Raw genomic sequence first — 23,316 nt, 5'->3', positions numbered from 1 at the left:
TCGGCCGTTCCTCCGGCCGATGGAGTGAGTCCATCCACAGACCAACCACCACGAACATTTCAGGCCGAAAGGGAAGCAATGGTAGCTGTGGACCGGCCGGTCGCGCGATGAGACAAAATCAGCCGGAGTTGAAAGGGTTCAACGCTGGAATTTAAAATTGGGCGCGCATCATCACACCACCAGTCTGCTACCCAGACGCTTTCGGTTCGTAAAGTACAAAAAATATGTGGATCCAACGTAACCCTCATCATGTCACAACAGTATCAATAAATAAGATTGGTACTATGAGGTCTTGTACAATGGGAGGTGCTTAGAGAGATGCTTAGAAAAATAAATCGAGTTTTTCTGAAGCACCGGTGCCTATTTCTAAACGTCTCTCCTGTACAAATAAGCACCGGTGCTTAAGAAACGACCGGTTTATTTTTCTAAGCACCTTCCCTAAGCATCTTCCGTTGTACAAGGCCTGACAAGTGCTTCCAGAATAAACCAACAATGGTTGGTGCTAATTAACGTATGTGTGTCTTCTATCTGAATCCGGACCGGACCTGGAGGCTGCCGGAGCGCCATCGCAGCGAACGGGGCTACGGATAGGCCTGCTTGCCGTTCACGTACGTCGCCAGGACGTGCCCCGGGATGTCGCCGGCGAACTCACGCCACGAGGTGGACGGCAGGACCACGAAGTCGGCGTACTTCCCTTCGACGAGGCTACCCACAACATGGTCCAGGAAGCAGGCGTAGGCGGCAGATATCGTGTGCCTGCAGCTCGTGCAGAAAGAACTCGATTAGTACAGACAGGAAACATAGTGAGTTCCTGCAAGTATCATACGTCATAAACACACACACATGCAGATCTCAACATCATACTGTTTGCTAATTCTGCGATATGGAGATCTCAACATCATAATGCGAGTGGATACCGGCATGACCAGATATCAGTGAGGCATTCCATGGCATTTCAGAAACAGAGTATAACCAAATGGAACATGCATGACACCGCAAAGAGACTCACGCTTTCAAGGAATCATCCAGGGGCAAGCGCTCTGCGGAGATCCAAGGCTCGTCCCATCCAGGCAGCTTGCGGGACATCGCAGTTCTAATAGCTTGCAAAGGGTAAATATCTGAAACCTGGAAAATAAACACACACACAAATACAGTTAACTGCCTATATCTCCACCCAAGTAAAGGCTATAATATTTGGAGGAATTTCGGGAAATGCATACAGGCCAATCAGAACCAAAAGCCAGATGTGCGCCACCGGCCAGTAGTGATCGGAACAAGTAGGAACTCCGCTCAGCTCGTTCTACCCCGATCTTCTTCCCAGCAGAGTCAGCATCATCCAACAAATGATCTGGCTGGCAAAAACAAGCGCATATTTCAGAAGATGGAGGCTGCAATCCACGTTTATCATATCAATGTGTGCATTTCATATGATTTCAAGTAACGACATGGAGAACTGTACACAGATTGATATGTACTCACATAACAGGCCATTAGGTAAAATGTTAAAAATGATCTGAAAAGTAACAGGGATTCATTAATCATGAATGGCGGAAGCACCTTGTTTTGCAGGGAATAGCAAAAGCCCCTTAACAATACGAGAATATCTAGATTAAGAAATGACAGGTTACTAACATGTATTTTTTTTCTATGTTACATTTTCTTTAGGCTGTGTCTACTGTCTGTTGTTTACTGGCAGATCGAATGTGATGTCATGGTGCTTTACCTTCAATATGGAATACTTAAAAAGCTGGACCTGTTGTTTTCTCTTGCTTCAGAGTATTTCTGACATATTGTGCTTGTATGCACTGCAACTTCTGTCTTCATAAGATTAGTATGATATTTTTCACAATCTAGACTCCTATGTTTATAACCAGAAGTAACTGAATGAAGTCCTCTAGTTACAAAAGTGCTATCACGATTTCGCCTTTCGAGCAATACAAGAGCCTTCAGACTCCTATGTTTTTATGCAGCGAACAGAGACCATCATTACGAGCATTATATAACATACAGTAATGGAAGAGAATGGTTGACCTGCACAGACGCAATGATACCATGCTCTCCGAAGCGCTTTGCTGCACCTGGGGATAGATGTTGTGCATGCTCAATCTGATTTCACATGAAGCAAGTTTAAATTACATTCAACTTATTAGTTAGTTACTACAAAAATGCTTTGAGGGCAAATTCTCTTGTTCAGTATGCTAGCAGAAAAACATACCCGTAACCTACGGTCCTTCGTTCCATTCAAACTAACAACCTTGTCGAACATATCTAGCAGCATATCATTAGCTTTATCTCCAATTGCATGTATGGCAACCTTAAAAAGAACAATATTACTTTCTCAGATGATGGTAAACATGATTAAGCATGTGCACAAATGGAAAAAACGTGTACCTGAAGTCCTGATTTGTCTGATTCTAATGTTGCATTGAGCAGAACATCCATATCTAACAATTGGAGACCATAATTGCTCGGAGCATCCACATAAGGCTGACCATATATATTAAACTCTTATAAACCAGAACATAATAATTTTATTAATATTTCTGGAGAAATCAACTTCCTAGCTGACACGAGTACACGACCAATATGTTACACGATGGTATAAATTGTAAAACAAGATGTTAATTATCCAAAAAATATTCTAGTTATAAGATGGGGACAAGCTTTTTATATTGTTTCGCAAAGCTATTGCATATCAAGTCAGAGTATTTAGTTCAGCAAAAGGAAGGAAATGAGTAATAATTGTACACCTTTACAGTTTCCACCACCAAATGAATAAGTAACAAAACCAGATACCCTTTTCAAACAACGCTAACAAAAATTCAAACCTTATTTGCTAATGGACCACCACAAATTTTTCAGCCATAAATTCAAAATGCAAAGAAGATTTAGCGCTAAAATATCAACCCTCTAGATAAGAATATGATGTGCATCTCTTCCATAAAAAATATGGTGTAGATATGAAATATCATAGTGCACTAAGATGTAATTTTGAATGACTTGTTAAATGTACTTGCTGACACAACCTTTCTCAATTTACAGTTTCTTGCAGAAACAGAGACTGATCGGGCTAATCATATTGGTGTCCTTTATACATAACAAGACCAATCACAAACTAGTACCATGATGTATCACATTCCACGCACGAGCATAAAACAGAGTATTTGTGAAGCTTTAGCCACAAAAAGACAGCATTGCTATGGACATAAATTTCTACACCATCAATATAAATGCACTAACACTAACAACATGTCTGATAGGTACTCAGACCATACTCAAGACTTACTTACTTCATAGAACCATGCACTTGAGGAACCCAAAGAACCATCAAGAAAAGCTTTCACACCACCTAGATGAATCCACCTACTTAAAGATCGACCTCTTTCATGAATAAGATCCTACAAGAGATAATATGCAGATAATTGTTAATAGCATTCGCATAATATTAAGCACTTAGAACAGAAGAGCTTGGTATATTTCATGAAACATAACTTACAGAAACACGAGGCCATGTCGGCATTGGGAAGAATAAGCAGACTCTGATCATCATCTTTCCCATAGAATGAGCCCATACATAGACATCTGTTGTGATGTAAGCACAATACTTCAGAACAAATAAGGTTCCGGTCCAAAAAAAGGGTTATAGATGAAAAACTACAAAAGTAGATCCTTGATCCTTCAAAAGAAAGGTACGAGTGAATCAAATTGAAATTCATTAGGAGTCATCCAAACAACGGAAGAAACGTCCAGCTCTACATAAGATTTGATTTAACATGAGCAGTATGGTTCTTTTACTTGAATGGCAGAGTAATGCTTGATTATTGACAATATAGACCAGATAGATTAGCTTTATGTCTAACAGAATTAACAAACATTTTATCGATTGGGGGTGCAAAACTCAACGTATATAGTTTAGTTGCATTCTGTTGTTTCAAAAAAAAAAGACATCAACAATGGACGCGTCCCACCAATAAATTCCGCAAAGTATAATGCAGACATATATATGGAACTATTGATATGTTCTATTGTTAACTGCAGATTTTTGTAAGATACTTTGTATCTGAGTTTGGTGTTTTCATAACACCAATATTACAAGCAAAAGTGGCACAAGATACCAGAAAAATCTTGCCAAGTTTGCTCTTCTGAGGTTCCAGGGAAATAACTTCCAACATCAACAACAGTAGTCACCCCTCTCATTAGAGCGTGTTTACTTGCTCTAAGGAGAGCCTCTCGTCTTTCATTTACAGAGTCTTCTCGAACCACATCAAATACAAGCTTCATAGCAGCATCAACCAGAAGACCAGTGGGCTCTACAAATAATAATGCAGGTCAGGTGAATTTTTAATCTTACCTAAGTGTTTACAACAATGTTTGCACTTGAAAGTACTCCCTCCGTTTTTATTTAGTTCGCATATTAGCTTTGGTCAAAGTCAAGCTTTACAAACTTTGACCAAGTTTATATACAAAAATATTAAGATATACAATAACAAATCAACAACATTAGATTTATTATTAAATGTACTTTCACATCGTATAGATTTATTATGATAAATGTTTATATTGTTTTCTATAAACTTGGTCAAACTTTACGAAGTTTGACTTCAGTCAACTCTAATATGCAGAGTAAATAAAAACGGAGGGAGTACATGACTAATTAAAAAGAACAGTGCACATTACATAGTTAAACATATTATATCACCAATATCTTAATGTGCGAACCATGACTCCGTGAGAATACTGTGAAAATATATACAAAAAATTCAGAAAAGGCACACATGACCATGATAATTCATCATGAACTTTCTTGATCATAACAGTTAACGGTTTGCTTCTGAGTTTTTTGTTGTTGGTGAGACCATATTTGTGCTTGAATTGAAAATCATATTGTATTTGAAAAATAATTCCTGGCCCGCAAAGGTAAAAGGTCAGTGTTAAATGTTAATTACTTAAGTTCAATAAAAGGTTACCTCTTTCCGTTGTTCTTACAATAGTTCCACCAACTGGATCATTTGTGTTTTTGTCAATCCCAGCAATCTTCATAGCCAGTGAATTGGCTAATCCCATGTGACCATCCATGCGTGAGAGCCAGACCTGCAATTGAAAATGAGTCACTGGCTGGCCCTATGTAACAGCTTCTCGGAAAAGATCGAACTCGTGAGATTGAATTGAAAACACACTGGATTATCAGGAGATATGTCGTCTAACCAAGCTGCAGTGGGGAGATCACCACCCCAAAAATCATTGTTCCAACCTCCTCCGCGTACCCACTCGCCAGGATGTTTATCTGTTCAGGAAACAAGTCTCAGAGATAGTAGTAGTATTGCAGAGATATTTGGTGATTGGTAACACCAGACAACTCAGTAGACAAAGACTAGTCGGATACATGTAACAGAAATCATGTCTTGCCAAACCCCTGACCCTTGTGTGCAAACCATGCTAGTATATAAATAACAGAAAGCAGAAACATCCCATGGTGTACAGTACTAAGCAACAAAATGATTAAAAACAGAATGGATAAACTGAGAGAAAGAGCAGCATAGTTCATGGAAACCTCTGACGGCTCCCTTAACCCTGCTGATGAACTCAGCTTTGCTTCTAACTCCTCGAAGCGGCACCCTCGCCAACTGCAGCAAAGTTCAAACAGAAGTACACTGTGAAGTTAAATTTACAGAACTGTAGTAATATTGAAACTGTAATGTCCCGGCCTGTCCATGTCATGATGTCATTGCAAGGGGAGGCAGATAGGCAAACTGGCAAAGCACTACCTGCAGGCCGCCGTCGATTAGGTGCACATGGGAGTCGATGAATCCCGGGAGCACCACATTGCCACTGAGATTCAGCTCATACGTGTCTCGGCCCTTGAATTCCTGCACTTTACAGTCTATGCAGTCAATTTTGAGCGAAACGCAGGAGACAGAAAATATATGCGCCTGCGGTTGCAGTTGCAGTGACGCCGCAAGCAGAACAGAGCAGATATTTTTTTTACAGATATAATCTCTGCCGAGAGAGGGGGCAAGCAGGTCGGAGGACAACCTTGAGGGAGTCGTAGGTGCCGACGCGGAGCACGCGGCCGGCGCGAACGGCTATGGCGCCGGCGAAGGGGCGGGCGGGGTCGGCGGTGTAGATGGTGGCGTTGGCCAGAATCAGGTCGGCGAAGCATCCCCGCTGCGCCCCTGCGGGGAGAGGAGACGAGCTGAGCATGAGCTTCCCTCCGCGGGAAAACGGAGGGGGTGGGAGGGAGGAGGAGGGGGCGCGTACATGGGAGGCGGGAAGCGGGGTCGGGCAGGAGGAAGACGGCCGCGACGGCGACCAGTGCTGCGGCGCCGGCGGCGAGGAGAGCGCTCCGGGCGGCCATGGTGGCGGACTGGTGGGGTGGGTGGCTCCTCTGCGCGCTCAGCTGGGGGCGGCGGGGTCGGGCGGGTATCGGTCTCTCTCAAATAATATCAGCAAATAATCTTTTTTTTAAACGCTTCAGCTTTTTTTTTGCACATCTCGCAACGTCCTATCAAACGATGTATCCTTATTTTCACATGAAATATAAACCGCCATGATGGCTTTCCCTCAAAAAAAAATCAGAGAGAATCTTCAGAAAAACTTGACATCTTTTTTTTCTATATTCTTTTAGGTTCTCTCCACATTTGGAAAATCTTCAGGAAACTCGAAACCTGAAAGAGAAAAATTGATTCATTAGCATGCGAGAATTTTTTAGGGAGGGATCAGGGATGGGGCATATGCTCTTGATCACCTCAAACCTGTTTAGAAGTGAAACGCATTATACATCCAAGAAATGCAGGTCAAATGCGTTTCTTTTCTGTTCAAATTTCTCATGTTACTCCCTCTTTTCAATTTATAAGTCATACCTACGGTAGTATTTTCGATCAAATTTTATTTTGAAATCGTAACTTCTAATTTTTGTTTTCTTTCGTATGAACCGAACCATAGCAGCTCGCGTCTTGTAAAGTTTGCACTGCGGGTGGGGGCTATTATCACGATCTCATTCATATGTTTTTTCCTACTCCCACAGCCGTGTCTCATGTGAAATCCATGCGATGCGATCCAAACAGGTCCACGATACCACACAAATTAACAAACAATCAAACAGGTCCACAAGCAGACGTCGTTTTTATTGAAGAGCAGCACATCACGCTCGCTTCTTTTATTGACAGATGACAGGTACGTGTCCAGTTATACAGTCTTACGTTTACACGAGCGAGAGCGACTCGGACATTATTGTTTCAGTCTCTCGAATGCTCTTTCTCTCTCTCAGACGTACCTCTGACAGGCACCTCAGTCAGATGAGACGATCAATTAGGTAGCTGGGAGCTGTAGATGTCGTGGCACGACGATGACGGCGACAGGGGGCACAGCCGCAGCGAGAACCTGTAGCTCGCCGCCGGCGACAGCAGGTACTGCTCGTGCACGCACGGCGTCCAGCTGTCGTCCCCGCCCACCCCCATGTGCCTGTGATCAAGATGCACCTGCAACACACAACAACACAATCGAGACCATTTTCAGCACCACTCCGTCACCTCAGTTCCAACAGTTTTTCAGAGAGATATCACATGGAGACGGAAACAGGACCTCGATGTCGTCTCCCTTGACCAGCTTGTGCTGATGGGACGCCCGGTCGAGCTCGGCAGCGCCATAGTAGCTGGCGCTCACCTGCATAGGCGAGGACTCATCGTGGGTTGACGCGAAAAGGCCGAACTCGTCGGCGTTCTTAAGCGCCACCCACCGGACGTCCGCGCGGCCGCCGCACTCGCCCGGGACGATGTAGGGCATGTGGAGGTCTTCCACGCCGCTCTCGTACACGCCGACGTGCGCCGCGGCCTTGCGGTCGGGGTAGCACTCGAACGGGCCCCTCCCGTACCACGTGACATGGTTCAGGGACTTCTCCGCGTTGAACACGACGCCCACCCGTGGGAGAGGGGGGAGGTCGCTCTTGGGGTTTACCTCGTAGTCCAGGATTACGTCGCCGGACTCGTAGATCCGGCAACGCATATGGACCCGGAAAAGCACGGACTCAGAAGCCTCTGAAAGAGCGGCAGCGTCGGGTTTTGGCAGGTGCCCTGGAAGGCCGTAATATGTGGTAGAAACCTCGACGGTGTGGTCTGGCAGCTCCTTCACTGAAAACTGGCTGCTGTAGAAAGAGACGTTGTCGAGGAAGGCTTCTCTCCATGTTGTGGCATAGGACTTGGTGTAGAAGCCTCCATTGTCGTTGTCGGTTGGTGCACGCCAAAAACAAGGAAATATTCCCTTGCTCATAAGCTCGACATTGTTGATCTGTTGTTCACACAAGTATCATGAGTTCCACATTTCGATGAACGGAATAGCAGTGACGCTGATAGAAGTTCGAATCATATTCTGTGTCTGGCATACTAATTACTAAGGTAACTGTAAACTAACAATGGAACAGCTCATCTGCAGTTGTTCAGATTTCAGAACACATGGAAAATAAATACAATTAGAAGTTCTAGATGAATGTAAACATTGCAAACTGAAAGGAACTATCAAAGCATAAAAGGGAATAAAGTGAAAACAGATGGCCAAGTTTAGAAGACAAATACTAGTACTCCGTATGAGATATCTCATGGCAACAGCTTATTGTGACAAGTTTAAGTCACATAAATATTAAAAAAAAACATGATACGAAGACTCAATCATAAGCCTTGACTAGATATTTATACAGCATGGATGGTATCCTTCACAAAATCTGGAGCATAGTCATGGATGGCGCTCACAAGTTACAGCGTGCATTGTGCAAAGCCAGTCGCTATTCAGGACCATACAATTCTTGGAACCAACTGGAGCAGATAGGTACCACAAACTACAGCGACGCGTGGAACACCTTTTTAAAATAATGATAGATGCTACATAACTGTGAACTAAACAGGCCAACCTTTTCTCTCTCTTTTTTGTGCAAAAAAAGCCAAGTCATATAAACCTGATATTTGTTCAGATGAACCTCCCAAAAAATCTGCTTTCATGGTTTTGAGCACAGTCTCAATTGGACTTCTTATATGTTTATTATCCTCTACTTGCCTCCTTGATCTAGGATGCACACTCAAATATGCTAACAGAATGAAACTTCCATTGGACAACAACAACATACCTTCCAACTGTCAATTGTTCCCAACTGACTGTTTATTTTGATTTGCCAATCGTGGTTCTTGCTAATGATTACACCATCACCAACCTGTTCAGAGCTCAGAGGGCTCTTGGACAATGCTATCACCTGAAGATGGTAGTGTCTGGTGAGCAGTAAGATAAATGAGAAGAAACAGGAGTGAACAGGATCAGTCTGAGGAAACATACATGAGGAACAAAACCCTTTGTCTGAGGTAAACAAAGTTGTGCTGAAGCCAAGACATGACCAGCTTTAGCCCATCGTGTTTCGTCCTTCAGTATCACGTGTACAGACAAAAAGGTTTCTTTTGCTGCACTGGTACTCCAGAGAGTAAACCAAGGTGATGATTCCATGTTGATAAGATGGCTACTTTGTGGTGCTAGGTTTGGAACACTGAGTAAACCAGAGCCCAAAACGCATCCGTCCCCATGAAGAATCCAACTGAAGTCCAAAGCCTCTGTTGTCTCAGAAAATTGTCCATTTTCAATCTGCATGAGAATAATAACCGATCTATTAGATCCTTTAACCATGTAATGAAACAACTTGAGCAATATTTATCAGATCAAAGGCTACCTTAAGAATATTATCCACCAGCGATATTTTGATAGGCTGGTAAAGATATTTAACCTCTGCAAGAAGAATTAATTGACCGAGTAAGTTTGACATCTAGAGGCTAGTGAGACGAAGATCTTATGTGTAACAACTTCGTGAAGTAACAGATTATCAGGATTTAAAGTACATGTAAAACAGCAATAAATTTCTTTCCAATTGACAGGTGTTTCCAGTTACCATTAACAGCAGGGTGAAGCGTCCGATCAGGCCACACAATGCCATTAATGCAAAAATTTAAGTCATTTGGAGTGTCTCCAAAGTCACCACCATATGCCCAAGATTTAGATCCATCAGCATCCTCCTTCAGTAGACCCTGAATATTTTTTGAAAATGACGTAGTGGAGAAACAAAATTAAGACACTACAACAACAAACAGAGTTGATGATCTATGTTGGCATTTAAATTTTGTGTATTCTAGATTAGATTGACATGGGTCTATGAGTCAATATTATTTTCGATGAAAATGGCCCAACAGTGACCCGATATGTATGTCATGTACACTAGAATCATGATTAAACACAAGGACAACCATGCAAACAGAAATTTTGGCATAGCATGCTCCCAGTAAAAAAGAAGGTTAAGGGTAAGATGAGAGTAAATCGAACATAACCTGATCGACCCAGTCCCATATAAAACCTCCTTGGAGTCCCATCGTGTTGTCTATCGCCTTCCAATATGCGTCAATATTTCCATTACTGTTCCCCATAGCATGTGAATATCTTGAAAATAAAGGGAAATGTTTTATTTAATATTTCAGGTATATGAATATAAAAACAAAGGGAATCAAGTATAAATGTGGTGCCACAGTTACCATACTCGCAAAGAATGAGGGGCCTGTTTTCAGATGGGTCATTTGCAATCTTGAGAATATCCCAGACACGCATGTACATGGGGCATACAATATCTGTGGATGATGTTCTGGAGCCACCTCCTTCATAATGGATGAGCCTTGTTGGGTCTCTTCCACGAACCCACCCTACAAGATTATGATTCACAAAATCATAAAAAAAACTGCAAGACTTGAACCGGCATCGCAGAAAACGTTTTACCGCTTACCAGACATAGCAGAGTGATTTGGTCCATATGAGGCTTCATTTCCCAAGGACCAAATAATTATGCACGCATGATTTTTGTCCCTCTCCACCATGCCAACGACACGATCAAGCATAGAATTTGCCCAGATGGGTTCTAGTGTAGGATGTTTGAAATGGCTATTTTCATCAAAGCCATGTGTCTCGATATTGGCTTCATCAATTACATAAAGACCAAAAATGTCGCATAACTCATACCACCTTGGATGTTGGGGGTAATGGGAGTTTCTAACAGCATTGATGTTGTTTTGTCTCATCAAAACCAGATCCTATCAAAAGATAAACAGTAAATAACTGAAGCTACTGACTGGAAACATCAAACTGAACAGATGGCATGCTATGCTTTCAAATATGACAGTTTACAGAAGGGATGAGTAACCTTGATCATGCAAGCTTCTAAATTTGTCTTCCCAACACGTGGATGATGCTCATGTCTGTTGACACCTCTAATTACAACAGGAGATCCATTGACAAGCATCTGCTTGTGTGCCAGGACCACATTACGAATCCCTACTTGGCATGATTCACAATCAATAAGCTTCCCATTGGCATCTTTAAGGAGAACAACAAGAGTGTATAAGTTCGGCTGTTGGGAAAGGAAATATAGTTATAAGATATAGTAGTTCAATTGTAAATACTAATGTTTTTATAGAATTTCCCCAGCATTAGATTTCTTACTTTTTCACTAGACCAAAGCTTTGGATTTTCCACTTTTCCACCAAGAACATAACCATGAAAACCATGGCAAGGGCCGCCCTTAGGTTTTGGCTTTGTCTTCAAGTTGACCACGTTAGCAGCAGACATGTCTGAATTCAAATCATCAGATGATTCAGAATTATCAAATAATGTTGCTTCAATCGACAAAGTTGGGATATGCTCCCTGTCTTGCTTGTGTGAATCAATTTCCACCTCAACCTGAAATATAGAACAAAATTAAAAGTCAGTATAATTGTAGAACAGCATCGTTTCCTTGACTAATACATAAGTTAGCAGCTATACCATCTGGAAGGTAGAAAATGGTTTGCCCAATATAGAGTTAAAACTTAAAAAGGGCGAGACATACAAATCTATATCATGGGAGCCATGCAGAAACATTTGATAAACATGTTGTCTTTTGTCTGTTTTGACTTCATGATATAGGATTATATAAGACACTAAGCCTGCTCTGAAAAGGGCAGACGACCTTTCTTCAAAAGAAAAAACGATGTGATCAACTTAAAAAGATCTATTTGGTTTAGTTCAACTATAATTAATAATATGCTTGTTTGAAGGTTAAATTAACATTCCCATCCCAAAAAGGATTATACCACTGTTCACTATTTTCTTGCAGCATGCACTCCAGCATGTAGCATAGATGTTTATAATCTGACCAAGATGGCTAGCAAAATTACCTCAATATCAGCTACCCGGAAGTTCTCATCCAAAGTTGCTTTGAAAAAGTAATCTGTAATAAAGATCTGGAAGGGAAAAAAAATACAAACTCATTAACCAAGATTTTACACTGATCAGTGATCACAGACAAAAACAAACTAAATGACAAATGCAGTTTACATGTCACAAGTTCAAAACTAGCATGTTTGTGCATAGTTGCTTACATGGGTGATATATTACATAATAATCTGGTCACTGCTAATATATACAAGAAAAAAGTTTTCAGCCGACATTTCGCATCTGAGTGTAAAGATGAAAAAATAAGAGTACTCTATTGTTTTTCTGGACATAGCTGGCAACATGAACACTGCTATTACTCATTTGATCCCTGAAACAATCTATTACTCATTCATGAAATGATGTACTTTACTCAAGTGTTAAATTCATGGTGTGTCAAAAATAACAGCTTAGAATTCATTCAATAAGACGCAAGCAGAACTCAAGAAGTAACCTGTGGCTTTGATAATAGCAACACATCTCTGTGAATACCGGACAACCACCAATGGTCTTGATCTTCAAGATAAGAACCATCACTCCACCTCATGACTTGAACAGCAAGAACATTTTCCTTGTCTGAATCACAATGATGGCAGCAATCAGTGATTTCAAATTCAGCAGGAAGCCTGCTGTCTTGGCTGCATAAATACACAAAATATGGAGTTACTTTCTGAACAATAGAATAGAAAACTCCAGTAGATGACTATAGCCAATTGGTACTCAAGTAAATACTGCAAGGATCTATTACAAGTCACCACCATGAAATTACTTCATTTTGTATTATGGGTTATATATGAACTTGATAAGTCTCTGTACAGTTTTGGAGATAAAAAAATACAAGCAGTGAGGTTATCTGTGTCATACCTATAGCCAATTGGTACGCCATTTACCCAAGCAAGAAAAGCTGAATCAACAGCTTCAAAGTGCAACAAGATCCTCCGACCTATCATAATCAGCTCAGAATTGTTTAAAAATGGAATGGACATAATATATGATAACAGTCAGTGCTATATCCATGTCAATCAGAGACAGAAATATTATGCATAAGGAGACAGAACACAAATGTCATAATTAGCATAACAGGAGACAGCACAGGCATACCATAAGAACAGGAAGAAAATGTAAAGGGCAAACAATTATGTCTGTGTAATTAAGGAGATAGGTAACAAATATAAACCAGCCAAACTCTTGGAAAACTGCACGGTCAGATTAGGCGAATCCTAGATGACAAAAAAATTGACAGCAGGATTTGCCATTGTCAGGATTTTTTAGGTAATTTAATGAACCAACTACTCATAACAGTAAACACATTTTCTCTCAGTGTTGTTATTTGATGCACAGACAAATTTTCAATTCCATGGACCATGTAAACATCATCACAGTAAACAAACTCATTTTCTTGGAGGTATCATCCCTGTATTCAGAATTGTCCAGCATTATAGCTGTTTATGCTAGTTGCAATGCAATCAATGGATTCAAAAGATCTGGTTGCGTATGCAAGATTTTGATTCTGTCAGAAGTAGAGCAGGTGCAACGCAATGAACGGATTCATAATGGAGATCTGGTTGCGTATTCAAGATTTTGATTTCGTCAGAAGTAGAGTAGGTGTAACAACCACATGTCCGCATAAGCTGCAATAGATATCATACCTTTCCATTCTTTTGGGATGTGAAAAACCTTCCTGTAACAGCCTGTGGGGTTCTCAGAAGGCACAAACGGCGGGTTCATCGGGAAAGGATAAGTGACATTTGTGTAGATCGGACGGTCGAACCCGTGCATCTGCCAATTGGATGGAACTGCAACCAAGTTGATATCCATATCCATTAGACAACAGAATTCCAGCAAAACAAAACAAAAAAATACATAACTAAATAACAGCAGGAGACTAAAAGCACATCGGAACAAGCAAGCAGCAACCGTGCCTGGCAGAGCCTCCCAGTCAGAGTCATTGAACTGGGCGTCGTAGAACTTGTCCGGGACGGTCTCCGGCGACTGCGCCAGCCGGAACTTCCAGTGCCCGCTGAGCGACCGCGCGTACGGCAGCCCCCGGGACCAGAACGCGGCGCTCTCCAGCGCGCCGCGGACCGCGCCGTCGTCCCAGACGGCGGCCTCGGCGTCCAGGTGGCTCACGTTCCTCCGCTCGCGCCAGTACTTGAGCGCCCCTGTTTTTTGACAGTTAAAAACAGAGAGCAGAAAAAGAAGTTCAGAAAACAGCATGAGACCTGATATTTCTTGCTGATCGATCCGGTGTGGGCGCGGCGATGTTCGTCTCACCTTGGAGCGTGTCCTGCGAGCGGAGCGGCACGTGCGCGTCCCGCTTCCTCCACCGGAAGAAGGAGGGGTCCTCCCATAGTTTCTGCTGCGGGGAGTTGGTGGGCGGAGGGAACATGGCGCCCCCGCAGGCGGAGGCCACCGACATGAATCAATCACGGAGGCCACACGAACAAATCGCCCGCGCTATCTGCCCTCAAAACGAACAAATCGCCGTCGCTCCCTGCCCTCAGAACGAACCGCGCGCCGACGAGGAAGGAGAAGCAGGAGGACCTGGTGGAGCCAGACGAACGAGTTAAACACGGAGAGGGCAAGCCCGCGACCAGCCGAGGAGCGCGGCGACTCCCGATTTCAATTCGAATTCGATTCGGACTGCCGCGGAGACAGGATGCGCTGCTTGTACAGAAGGAACATTCAAGCTGGAGATAGGGTTCCGTACCGGCGAGAGGAGGGCGGGATCGGCCCCGCGGAGGCCCGGCGGCTCGTCGCCGCCGTCGAGGGAGGGAGGGAGGGGTGGAGGCCGGGGAGTGAGGAGGAGTTTTTTTTTTTTTGAGAGAGAGAGAGTGAGGAGGAGTTTGGGGGGAGGAAATCACAGGGGATTAACTGATAGTTTATCACCATAGAAGAGGTGGCGCGCGAGAGGACTCACTGACGTGTGGACGGCGGGCCCACGTGCCAGTGATACATCGAGTGGCTGTAGGCCGTACGCAATGTTTCGGAGATAGTTTTCTTTTACTCCTCCGTAAACTAATATAAGAGTATTTGAATCACTATCAGGGCCGATCCATACATATTCGGGGCCCTGGGGCGAGACGGCAAAATGGGGCCCTTGTGAACAAATAAAAATTTATAACATATTGTATTTCGAAAGCTTGCCGCAAAAAAAAGTGTTTTGAAAGCATTTCAATACATAGTATAGATTGATTGTCCAGAGAATTACGTCATAATAGTATGGAAACAATATAGTTCTACAAAAGATCGCTCTTCTAAGTGGCACAAAGAGACCATCATCTCGCTCTTCTAAGAATGAAAACCTTGTCAAAACTGATAGCAACTTAAACCGTTTGTGTTTTTTTTTCACTTTCTTTTCTCAGGGATAAACAGTTTTGAGAACACACATCACCAAACAATTGCAGAAAAACTGTCAATACAGGGAACAAAAGCACCTAAATATGGGCATATGGATTGATGTCAAATTGTCGATGTAGCTTCCAAGATCTGCAAGGCTGCAAGAGTCATTCCCCATCCCCCCTTCTCATCCCTGGATCCAATGAAGCTTTGAAGAACAGGCCAAGAGAAGAGTAGAAACTAGGAAAAGAAGAATTGCAGCTGTCAGATGGAGCAATCAGAGATGGAGAGGCGGGCTGTTTAATAGCGAATGAAAAGACTACTTGATTAGGCAAAGAAGGGAGATGTACCATCTCTGATGCGGTGATGCCTCAAACGTCTATTGATGGGGATCATTGAGGATGCAATGAGAGATGATTGGGGAAGGGAATAGCACCATCGGTCTCCATTAATGGATGCACGGAGCAGCACCTCGAATTTGGAAGTGCACGGGAGCGGCGGCGCTGTTCTTTGGGATTTGAGAATTTGGGGGAGGAGGCGAGGAGACTGGAGGAGATCGATGGATTTGTTTATTTTTTGAGACAAAGGAGATCGATGGAGTGTTGCTAGCTACGTGGTGGGCTTGGGCCTTCTTTTTTTCCCTCTTATTTTTCTGGACCTAATACGTATACTGTACTCCTACCTGGGCCGGGGCCCCTACCTCCCAGGGACCCAGGGCGGTCGCCCCGTTGCCCCGGCCTATGGGCCGGCCCTGATCACTATTTTAGTTATCTAACGCTTTTATATTAGTTTACAGATGAAGTAGATTCGAGAATATGATTTCTTACTGTAGTCAAGAACCGGCATGTGCAGCATGATAGTGGATATATTTTGTTTCAAATCTGACAATGGATTTGAATAGTGTTAGTGCTTAGTACGTTGGCGATTAGTGCGTGTCGACATTGTACTCGGTGCACTGTTTTCTTCTTTAAAAAAACGACCAAACCTACCTCGCAAAAAAAAAGTGACTATACCTATGCTAGTTTTGAGAGTCCTAAGCATGTAGTACGTCTGAAGCAATATGTTTTATCTCTGATGTATTCCTTTCAAGTTACTTTTTTTCTCTTGTCAAATCTGAACTGCTCCTTCCAAATTAGGATTTTTTTCTTGTCATAAAGCTGAACCGCTCCAATTGTTACTTGCCCGGCACATATGTACGTGACACGGTGACAGTCTAATAGTAATTTGGGATGTTACAAGTACTAGGAGTAGTAGGGTGGCATGGGCCAGAACAAGCATTCATGTTTAGGAGTACGGCACACGTCACCAGCACGACTTCCATCTGACACCATATTTTTTGGAGTCCGTGCTACATCAATCTCTTCAACCTCGTCGTTTCTCTAACTAAGCCATCGCGCGGCAGGCGAGGTGGGGTTTTGCCGATAGTCGGTTTCCTCAACTGCGGTCCCATTTGTAAGGCCAACTCTAACGCACGACCCCAAACAGACCTCCGTTTTGCCCGGATTCTGTCCGTTTGGGTAGGGTAATGGGGTCGTGTCCGGGCCATTTCTCGGATGCGGTGGCAGTGCGCCGAACGCGCGGACGCATCCCGGCCACGTACATCTTTCTTTGCAAACACATATCTTTTTTTCATCATTGATTTTTTGGTACATGGAAATATATCACCAACATTTTGACTAGAAAAGTAAGACCAAAGAAAACAAGAACCACAAGAATACATTTTAGAAGATATCCAACTTTCATAACTGCTCCTGTAAGTTGAATTAGTGCCTTCTCGATGCATTCATTGTTGATCTGTGGAGGCTCGATCTTGCGTACTTCTTTCTTCTTCGAGTGTAAAGAAGTAGACGTGTCTAGCCTCTATTCTATCAACAAGTGCACTAGTCTCATCTCTAAGGCTCTATGCTAGCTAAAAGTGCTAGAACATCTACTAAATTGCACTCTATCAATATATCGTTGTACTCTTCTTCCCAATGCCAAAACTTGCATCCATTCTACACAACAACATTTTAAATTAGCACAACTAGTCTAATCCGAGAGCACAACCGAATATTTGATCGAGTTCTTCCTCGTTTTGCCAACACGTGGGATATCCAGCATCCAGGTCGTGTCATGCAAGAAAATAGAGTGGTAGTTGAAGCCACGTGATGTGCATCTTGGGTTAAACTGTAAATAGAATCTTACTACTCTTGAGTAATTCCAAAAGCGGCTGTCGGATGTGGGGTTCCGGCAAACCCTTAAGGTTCGAACACTATGGTGCGCGCGAAGTCTTTCCCTCCTACCGATCTACGCCCTAGCTCGCTAAGATCTCGCGGACGAATTCGACGAACTCGCAACACAGAGAGACACAAGATTTATACTGGTTCGGGCCACCATTGTGGTGTAATACCCTACTCCAGTGTGGTGGTGGTGGATTGCCTCTTGGGCTGATGAAGAACAGTACAAGGGAAAGAACAACCTCCTGAGGTTTAGGTGTTCTTGTGCTTGGTGACTTAGCGGGTGAGAGCTGGATGAACTGCTCGATCCTCTCTACTGTGGTGGCTAGCTCTACTTATATAGGCCCTGATCCTCTTCCCAAATATTGAGCGGGAAGGGAGCCAACAACGACATGCAAATTTGAAGGGGGGCAGCTAGTACAAGGTATCCTGACAAAAGTGGTCTTCGCCTGCGAAAGGCTCTGGTGGTGGCGCCGTCTTGGGCTCCACGATGAGCTCCGTCTTGCCGTCCTCCTGGTCTTGGTCTCGTTGCACTGATATAGCAACCTTTGCCTGATGCCTCAGTTCTCCTCACCTGCGCCTGCTTCCTTAGCACCAAAGAGGAAACAAGGACGCTGCGCGCGCTGGCGCCCGCCTGGTGCCGATCGTCATGGCTCACGTCATGAGAGCCTCGTGAGGTTTGCCCCGCCTTGATATCTCCGCTCCTCGTGAGCCTGCCCGACTAGGCCACTCATGAGGAGGTCTTGCGTCGTCCGCCTCGCGAGGCTTGGCCCCTCCGAGGGTCTTGGATGCCTTGTTGATGAAGATGGGCTGTACGGCCTGCTGGCTTAGCCACGCCGCGGGCCACAGGCAGGCAAGTCTGGCGACCCCCGTTCCCAGAACGCCGACAGCGGCCACCAAAGATCTTTATTGGATTTGTTTTTCATCACCAGCACGTCGAGGTGAAAGATGTGTAGGTTCAGTAGGTCCTCTTGTGTTTTCACTGACATGTGGGACCGCATATGAGCAAACAGACGATGGGATCCGCGCGTTTGCTGGCTGGCTGAGAAGAGAGATAGAGGAGGGCTGAGCACGGACTCCAGGAAATTTGTTCTACGTTACCAGCACCTCGATATAGTGGGGTGGCATGGGCCATAACTTGCATTCATGTCTAGCAGTACGGCACACGCCACCCACACGAGTCCCATCCGACACCAATTTTCTTGGAGTCCGTGCTACAACCATCTCTTCTCCCTCCTGTTTTTTCAGCCATCGCGCGGTGGGCGGGGTGGGGGTTTGCCGATAGTCGGTTTGCTCAACCGCGGTCCCACTTGTAAGTGAAAATGCAACACACCACACATTCCCTCTTGAGCGGCGTGCCGGACCAACCGTGTGGGGGTGCGACGCGAACACGACAGGCTTTTCCTTTTGAACTTGTAACTTGTAAAATTTGGTTCTGCTCCATGGCGCGACCGATAGATAGAAATAACGATTTTCCCTAGAGTAATGAGAAGTTTGGTTCTGGCGCGGTTCATGCATGGAGTACGTAGGAAAATTATGAAGTTGATGCGAAAGGTAAGATAATTACTAGTAGTACCATATACTACTACATGGATTCGACGGAAAGATAAAGATACATACGAATCCATCAATGACATCCTCACGCCCTAGTGCACCGGGTCACCAACCGACGTGTGAGGAGCAGCGGTGTTGGCGGCAAGCTCAACGTGCTTCTGAACAATGCCGTCCAAGGTTGCCCTGCGGTCCAAGAAGGCCAGCGTCCTATCGTCCTCCTCTTGCATGTAGTAGTCCTTGTGGACGATTTGCGCGTAGACGTGGGTGATTCTGTCGATGGTGTCTTGCTGCACCAGGCGCTGCGCGGCGAGCATGACCTCGAGGTGGACATTTCCGGCGCGATGGTGGGCAGTCGCAGGGTCACCAGTGCATCGAAGAGGTTGTCACCATAGAGGACGTTGAGGGTGGCAGGCATCGTAGAGCCTGAGCGCGTAGGCTGGAGGCATACGTCAAGGTCGTCCGCGAGCTTCTTGATGATGGTGAACTTGTCGAGGAAGCCGACGAGGACCTCGTCGAACAAGGAGACGAAGCTGTCGTCCAAGCAGCCCCTCGCCCTGGCGGCCTCAAGAACTACCTGGAGACGTTCCTCGGTGCCGGGCCGCAGGCCGGCGTCATGGACCATCTGGCACAGTCGGCTGATGCTCGCGCTCATCGCCTCCATGGGTCTAGCTTCTAGTCAACTGATCTTGCGATTGGAGTGATCACTCTTGCCCTTGGGTGCGTAGGTGCGTAGGATTTCGTAGATTGGACTGGCGGGAGCCTTTATATGAGAAGTGCATACTGCGTTGAATTCACGTGCGTGTTGGCCATCTACTCCTTGCCCCTCTACTGCACCTGCCTTTGGCTGTATGACAGGTTGGCCAGCCACCCATTGGGCCCACGTGTCATAGACCCAAAGGCAGGTGCAGTAAGTCAATGAAGCTGCGTCCCCCTCCATGCCCGTGCATGCTTTGAATGACTTGAGACTACCAAACATCACATGCAGTGGTTAGTTCATTGCATGTAATCCTATTAAGTAGCAAAAAGACATTAAGTTATCTCGCCGATAGAAATAAAACAATACACCATGTATTTATTTACAGAGGGAGTAGTACAATTTTTGTGACATGCATTACTAGATATTGCTAGTCAAATACTAAATCCAGATGGACGTGGTAGTACTACTAAATCCAGACGGTGGTGCTAGTACTAGTAGTAGTAGTACTACCAATGTAGTAGCACTATACTACCCGTTGGTCAAATTATTATGTGCTGCTCCTCACAGTGAAGTGACAAGACCCTACGCCTGAGATGACACCTGAGTATAGGCGCCGTGTTCGGCATACCATAGTCAGCATCATCGTCTGCAGTCACTATCATCATGGCTGTAGACCTAGCTTGCTTACAACTAGCCGTGTTCGACATAATTTCCCGTGCGTAGATGCCCGTGCATTGCACGGAACACCAAGATTGGGGGGTGGACGGCGCCGGCAGCGGCCTTCGCGCCAGATTTTTCCATGGCCTTCTAGATGTGGTGGGGAGGAGATAAGGCTGATTGTGAGAGACAAGGAGTTGTTTGTAAATAGGGAACAAGTGCGGGAATTTTTTGCAAAACTGGAGAAGTTTGGTTTGTATGCGTCAGATCTAGATCCGACGGCTATTGGTGAAATATGGCAGGCACAACATAATCACCAACTCAGGACCTGTTTGATTCGCAGGATTTTGAAAATGCAGGAATAGGACACGGCAATATTACAAGTTTCAAACTGATATTACAAATGTTAGGAGTAATGCTGCACCTACGAAGAGGGAATTACTAGGAAGTTTATGTAAGAACTTTCATTACTTTAGGTGGATGCAGCATTATCGTACAAACTAAAATCCACCGCCCTGACAAGTCACTAATGGGCAAATAAGTTTTCGAGTCTCTGGCCACTTGATGTTTCAAAAACAAGTTCAGCTTCTGCGGAAACTTTGTCATTTAGGCTTAGATGCTTGCGGTGATCAGCACGCCATTCATTGTTGCGCCAGAGAACGCCAAACCTCATTACCTTGAGCATACTTGCCTCCAGAACAAAGAACCTGGCCAATTTAATCTCAGATGTGCTGCCTCGGTAGTCGATCAAATCAATTTCTGTAAGATGGAGATCAAGGCATTTGATGAGATTGTTATAGTGCAGCACATTTTTCACTTTTGGATCTTTTTTATCTGCAAAAGAAGAGAACATATTAGAGCAGCTGGTTGTGTAAGATTGCCGTGTCATTAAGAGGTACCAATATCATTAGCTCATACGATAGGGTTGGCTAGCTAGTGATATTTCTTCACTCTTTCTCTTTCCTCTCATTTACCTAGGAGTACGTGAAGAGCTTGGGCATTTGTTGCCTTCCACTATGTGGCCGATGCCATATTTCGCAAAAGTATGCCACATAATACGCATCAATGTCAAATCAAAAGATTTTGGCACCGCTCTCGCGATGTGAGAGAGTTGGCACCGCTGTGGACACAGACCCACATGTATAAACAAATCAATCAAACCAACAACACCAGCCTCTCACACTCCCAAACAAGTGTTTTTTATTGCCTCGGTCCTCTCTCTCTCCCACGCAAGTGTTTTTTCATTGCGTGAGTTAGTTTGGCACCGGAGCAAAGTAGGTGATCTAGATTGGGGCACCAGGTGAGCAATGGAGGGGCATCGATGCCAAATGCATCACAAGTGAATTTGGCACGTGTTTTGGCCTACATAGTGAAGGGCCGTTATAGCCCACTTTTGTACTACCTCTTATTTAGTATAAATTTTTGACCATATATTTATGTAAGAAAATGCCAATGCATGTCACTAAAAATTACACCATTTGAAATTATGTTCAAATACGAATCCAACGATATAGTTCTTAGTGACATGCATTAACATTTTGTCAGTTAAATCTATGGTCAAATTTTGATACTACAAAATAGGAAGAGTAAACCAGGACGGAGGTAGTACTTGCTCTTAGGGTAACCATAGAGTTACTGGAGTAGTCTAAGTTACTTTCCACTATGACTAGCCTAGGCTACTATAGTAGTACAACAAAAAAACGATGCAGGTGATCACGTGAGAAAAAATACTAAAAACATTTCTTTCGGTGCAGTGCGTAGATGCAGTTTTGAACACAACACTTGTCATCGTAATTTGGGAAAATTACGAAAAATTTGAGCTACGTTGTGATTACCGTTTACTAATAGGAAAGAAGTTTCACCTCGATGAGTAGCTTCTCCGTGCACAGAAAGCATGTAAGGAATCCAACAACTTGATCCAGATTGGGGCCCATAGATTTTATTGTGAAGATCTTCACTGTGCGCATAGACTGGGTCAAGCTTGTGGGAATCATTTTCTGGAAGACGGTCGTAAATACATCAAGAAGAAATTTAAAAATGTGAATTTCAAGAAGATGGAGAAGAAGATGAGTGTTGTACCTGAACGATTACGGATCCAATAAAAGTTCGGGGAATTTGGCAGACGAGTGCACCAATGCTGTCAATTTCGGCGCGTCAATGACCCTGATTTTTGTTGGACCTTCTAGATCCGATACAAGCAATCTCTCAAGGAAAGGCGCATTCTCAATGACCATAACGTGGAACAGCTGGAGTGATCTCTTCCCAATTGATGTCTTGTTGCGGGGCCAGCAAGACACATAAATCCATCGGAGATTCGTTGAGGCGATGTGGAGGCTAATGAACCCATGGATCTGCTCAAGACGAAGGTACTCGAGCGCAGTATAGCTGCGGAGCAGGTGCTCCATAGCCTTCTTCGAGATGACAACGTCGAAGAGGTCGAGCTGCTTGAGTTGAGGGAGAAGAAGCGCGACATTAATCTGGGGAAGATAGCAGGAGTTGAAGCTGACACGGTGCAGCGTTGGCGCGAGGAGGAGCGCAGAGAGTGGCAGAGAGCGGCATCGTCCAGCTTCAAAGCTGAGCTCCTCGAGCTGATCT

General features: G+C 44.2%; 2 protein-coding genes across 2 annotated transcripts; both read right to left on the bottom strand.

The window, feature by feature from the left end:
- Positions 1-205: 205 nt before the first annotated feature.
- LOC125546070 (protein LONG AFTER FAR-RED 3) lies at positions 206-6,439 on the bottom strand. The gene is made up of 15 exons (XM_048710201.1): positions 6,259-6,439; positions 6,034-6,173; positions 5,766-5,867; positions 5,552-5,624; positions 5,178-5,284; positions 4,968-5,091; positions 4,116-4,310; positions 3,497-3,582; positions 3,291-3,398; positions 2,392-2,487; positions 2,216-2,314; positions 2,032-2,106; positions 1,221-1,352; positions 1,010-1,125; positions 206-756 (listed from the first exon to the last, which is right to left on the bottom strand). The coding sequence occupies exons 1-15, from the start codon at positions 6,353-6,355 to the stop codon at positions 582-584; spliced, it is 1,725 nt and encodes a 574-aa protein (XP_048566158.1). The 5' UTR covers positions 6,356-6,439; the 3' UTR covers positions 206-581.
- Positions 6,440-7,101: 662 nt separating this feature from the next.
- LOC125546069 (beta-galactosidase) lies at positions 7,102-15,111 on the bottom strand. Its single transcript, XM_048710198.1, has 18 exons — positions 14,969-15,111; positions 14,533-14,802; positions 14,181-14,420; positions 13,908-14,054; positions 13,123-13,201; positions 12,713-12,896; positions 12,222-12,287; positions 11,509-11,745; positions 11,210-11,416; positions 10,796-11,099; positions 10,556-10,715; positions 10,350-10,458; positions 9,917-10,052; positions 9,701-9,756; positions 9,316-9,615; positions 9,113-9,235; positions 7,582-8,283; positions 7,102-7,478 (listed from the first exon to the last, which is right to left on the bottom strand). The coding sequence occupies exons 2-18, from the start codon at positions 14,675-14,677 to the stop codon at positions 7,305-7,307; spliced, it is 3,369 nt and encodes a 1,122-aa protein (XP_048566155.1). The 5' UTR covers positions 14,678-14,802; positions 14,969-15,111; the 3' UTR covers positions 7,102-7,304.
- Between the last annotated feature and the right edge of the window lie 8,205 nt (positions 15,112-23,316).

Source organism: Triticum urartu, chromosome 3, assembly GCF_003073215.2.
Source record: "Triticum urartu cultivar G1812 chromosome 3, Tu2.1, whole genome shotgun sequence".
NCBI classification, from domain to species: domain Eukaryota; kingdom Viridiplantae; phylum Streptophyta; class Magnoliopsida; order Poales; family Poaceae; genus Triticum; species Triticum urartu.
The sequence above is the reverse complement of the archived record's forward strand: the minus strand, read 5'-3'. Positions and strand labels throughout refer to the sequence as shown.

Coding starts and splice junctions, on each gene's coding strand:
- LOC125546070 (XM_048710201.1), bottom strand. CDS start 6,355: ATGGCCGCCCGGAGCGCTCTCCTCGCCGCCGGCGCCGCAGCACTGGTC. Junction 5,868..6,033: donor GCACCTACGACTCCCTCAAG/GTTGTCCTCCGA, acceptor TGTAAAGTGCAG/GAATTCAAGGGCCGAGACAC. Junction 2,315..2,391: donor CAGACAAATCAGGACTTCAG/GTACACGTTTTT, acceptor GTTCTTTTTAAG/GTTGCCATACATGCAATTGG.
- LOC125546069 (XM_048710198.1), bottom strand. CDS start 14,677: ATGTCGGTGGCCTCCGCCTGCGGGGGCGCCATGTTCCCTCCGCCCACC. Junction 11,100..11,209: donor TAGAAGCTTGCATGATCAAG/GTTACTCATCCC, acceptor ATCTTTTGATAG/GATCTGGTTTTGATGAGACA. Junction 7,479..7,581: donor TCAAGGGAGACGACATCGAG/GTCCTGTTTCCG, acceptor TGTGTGTTGCAG/GTGCATCTTGATCACAGGCA.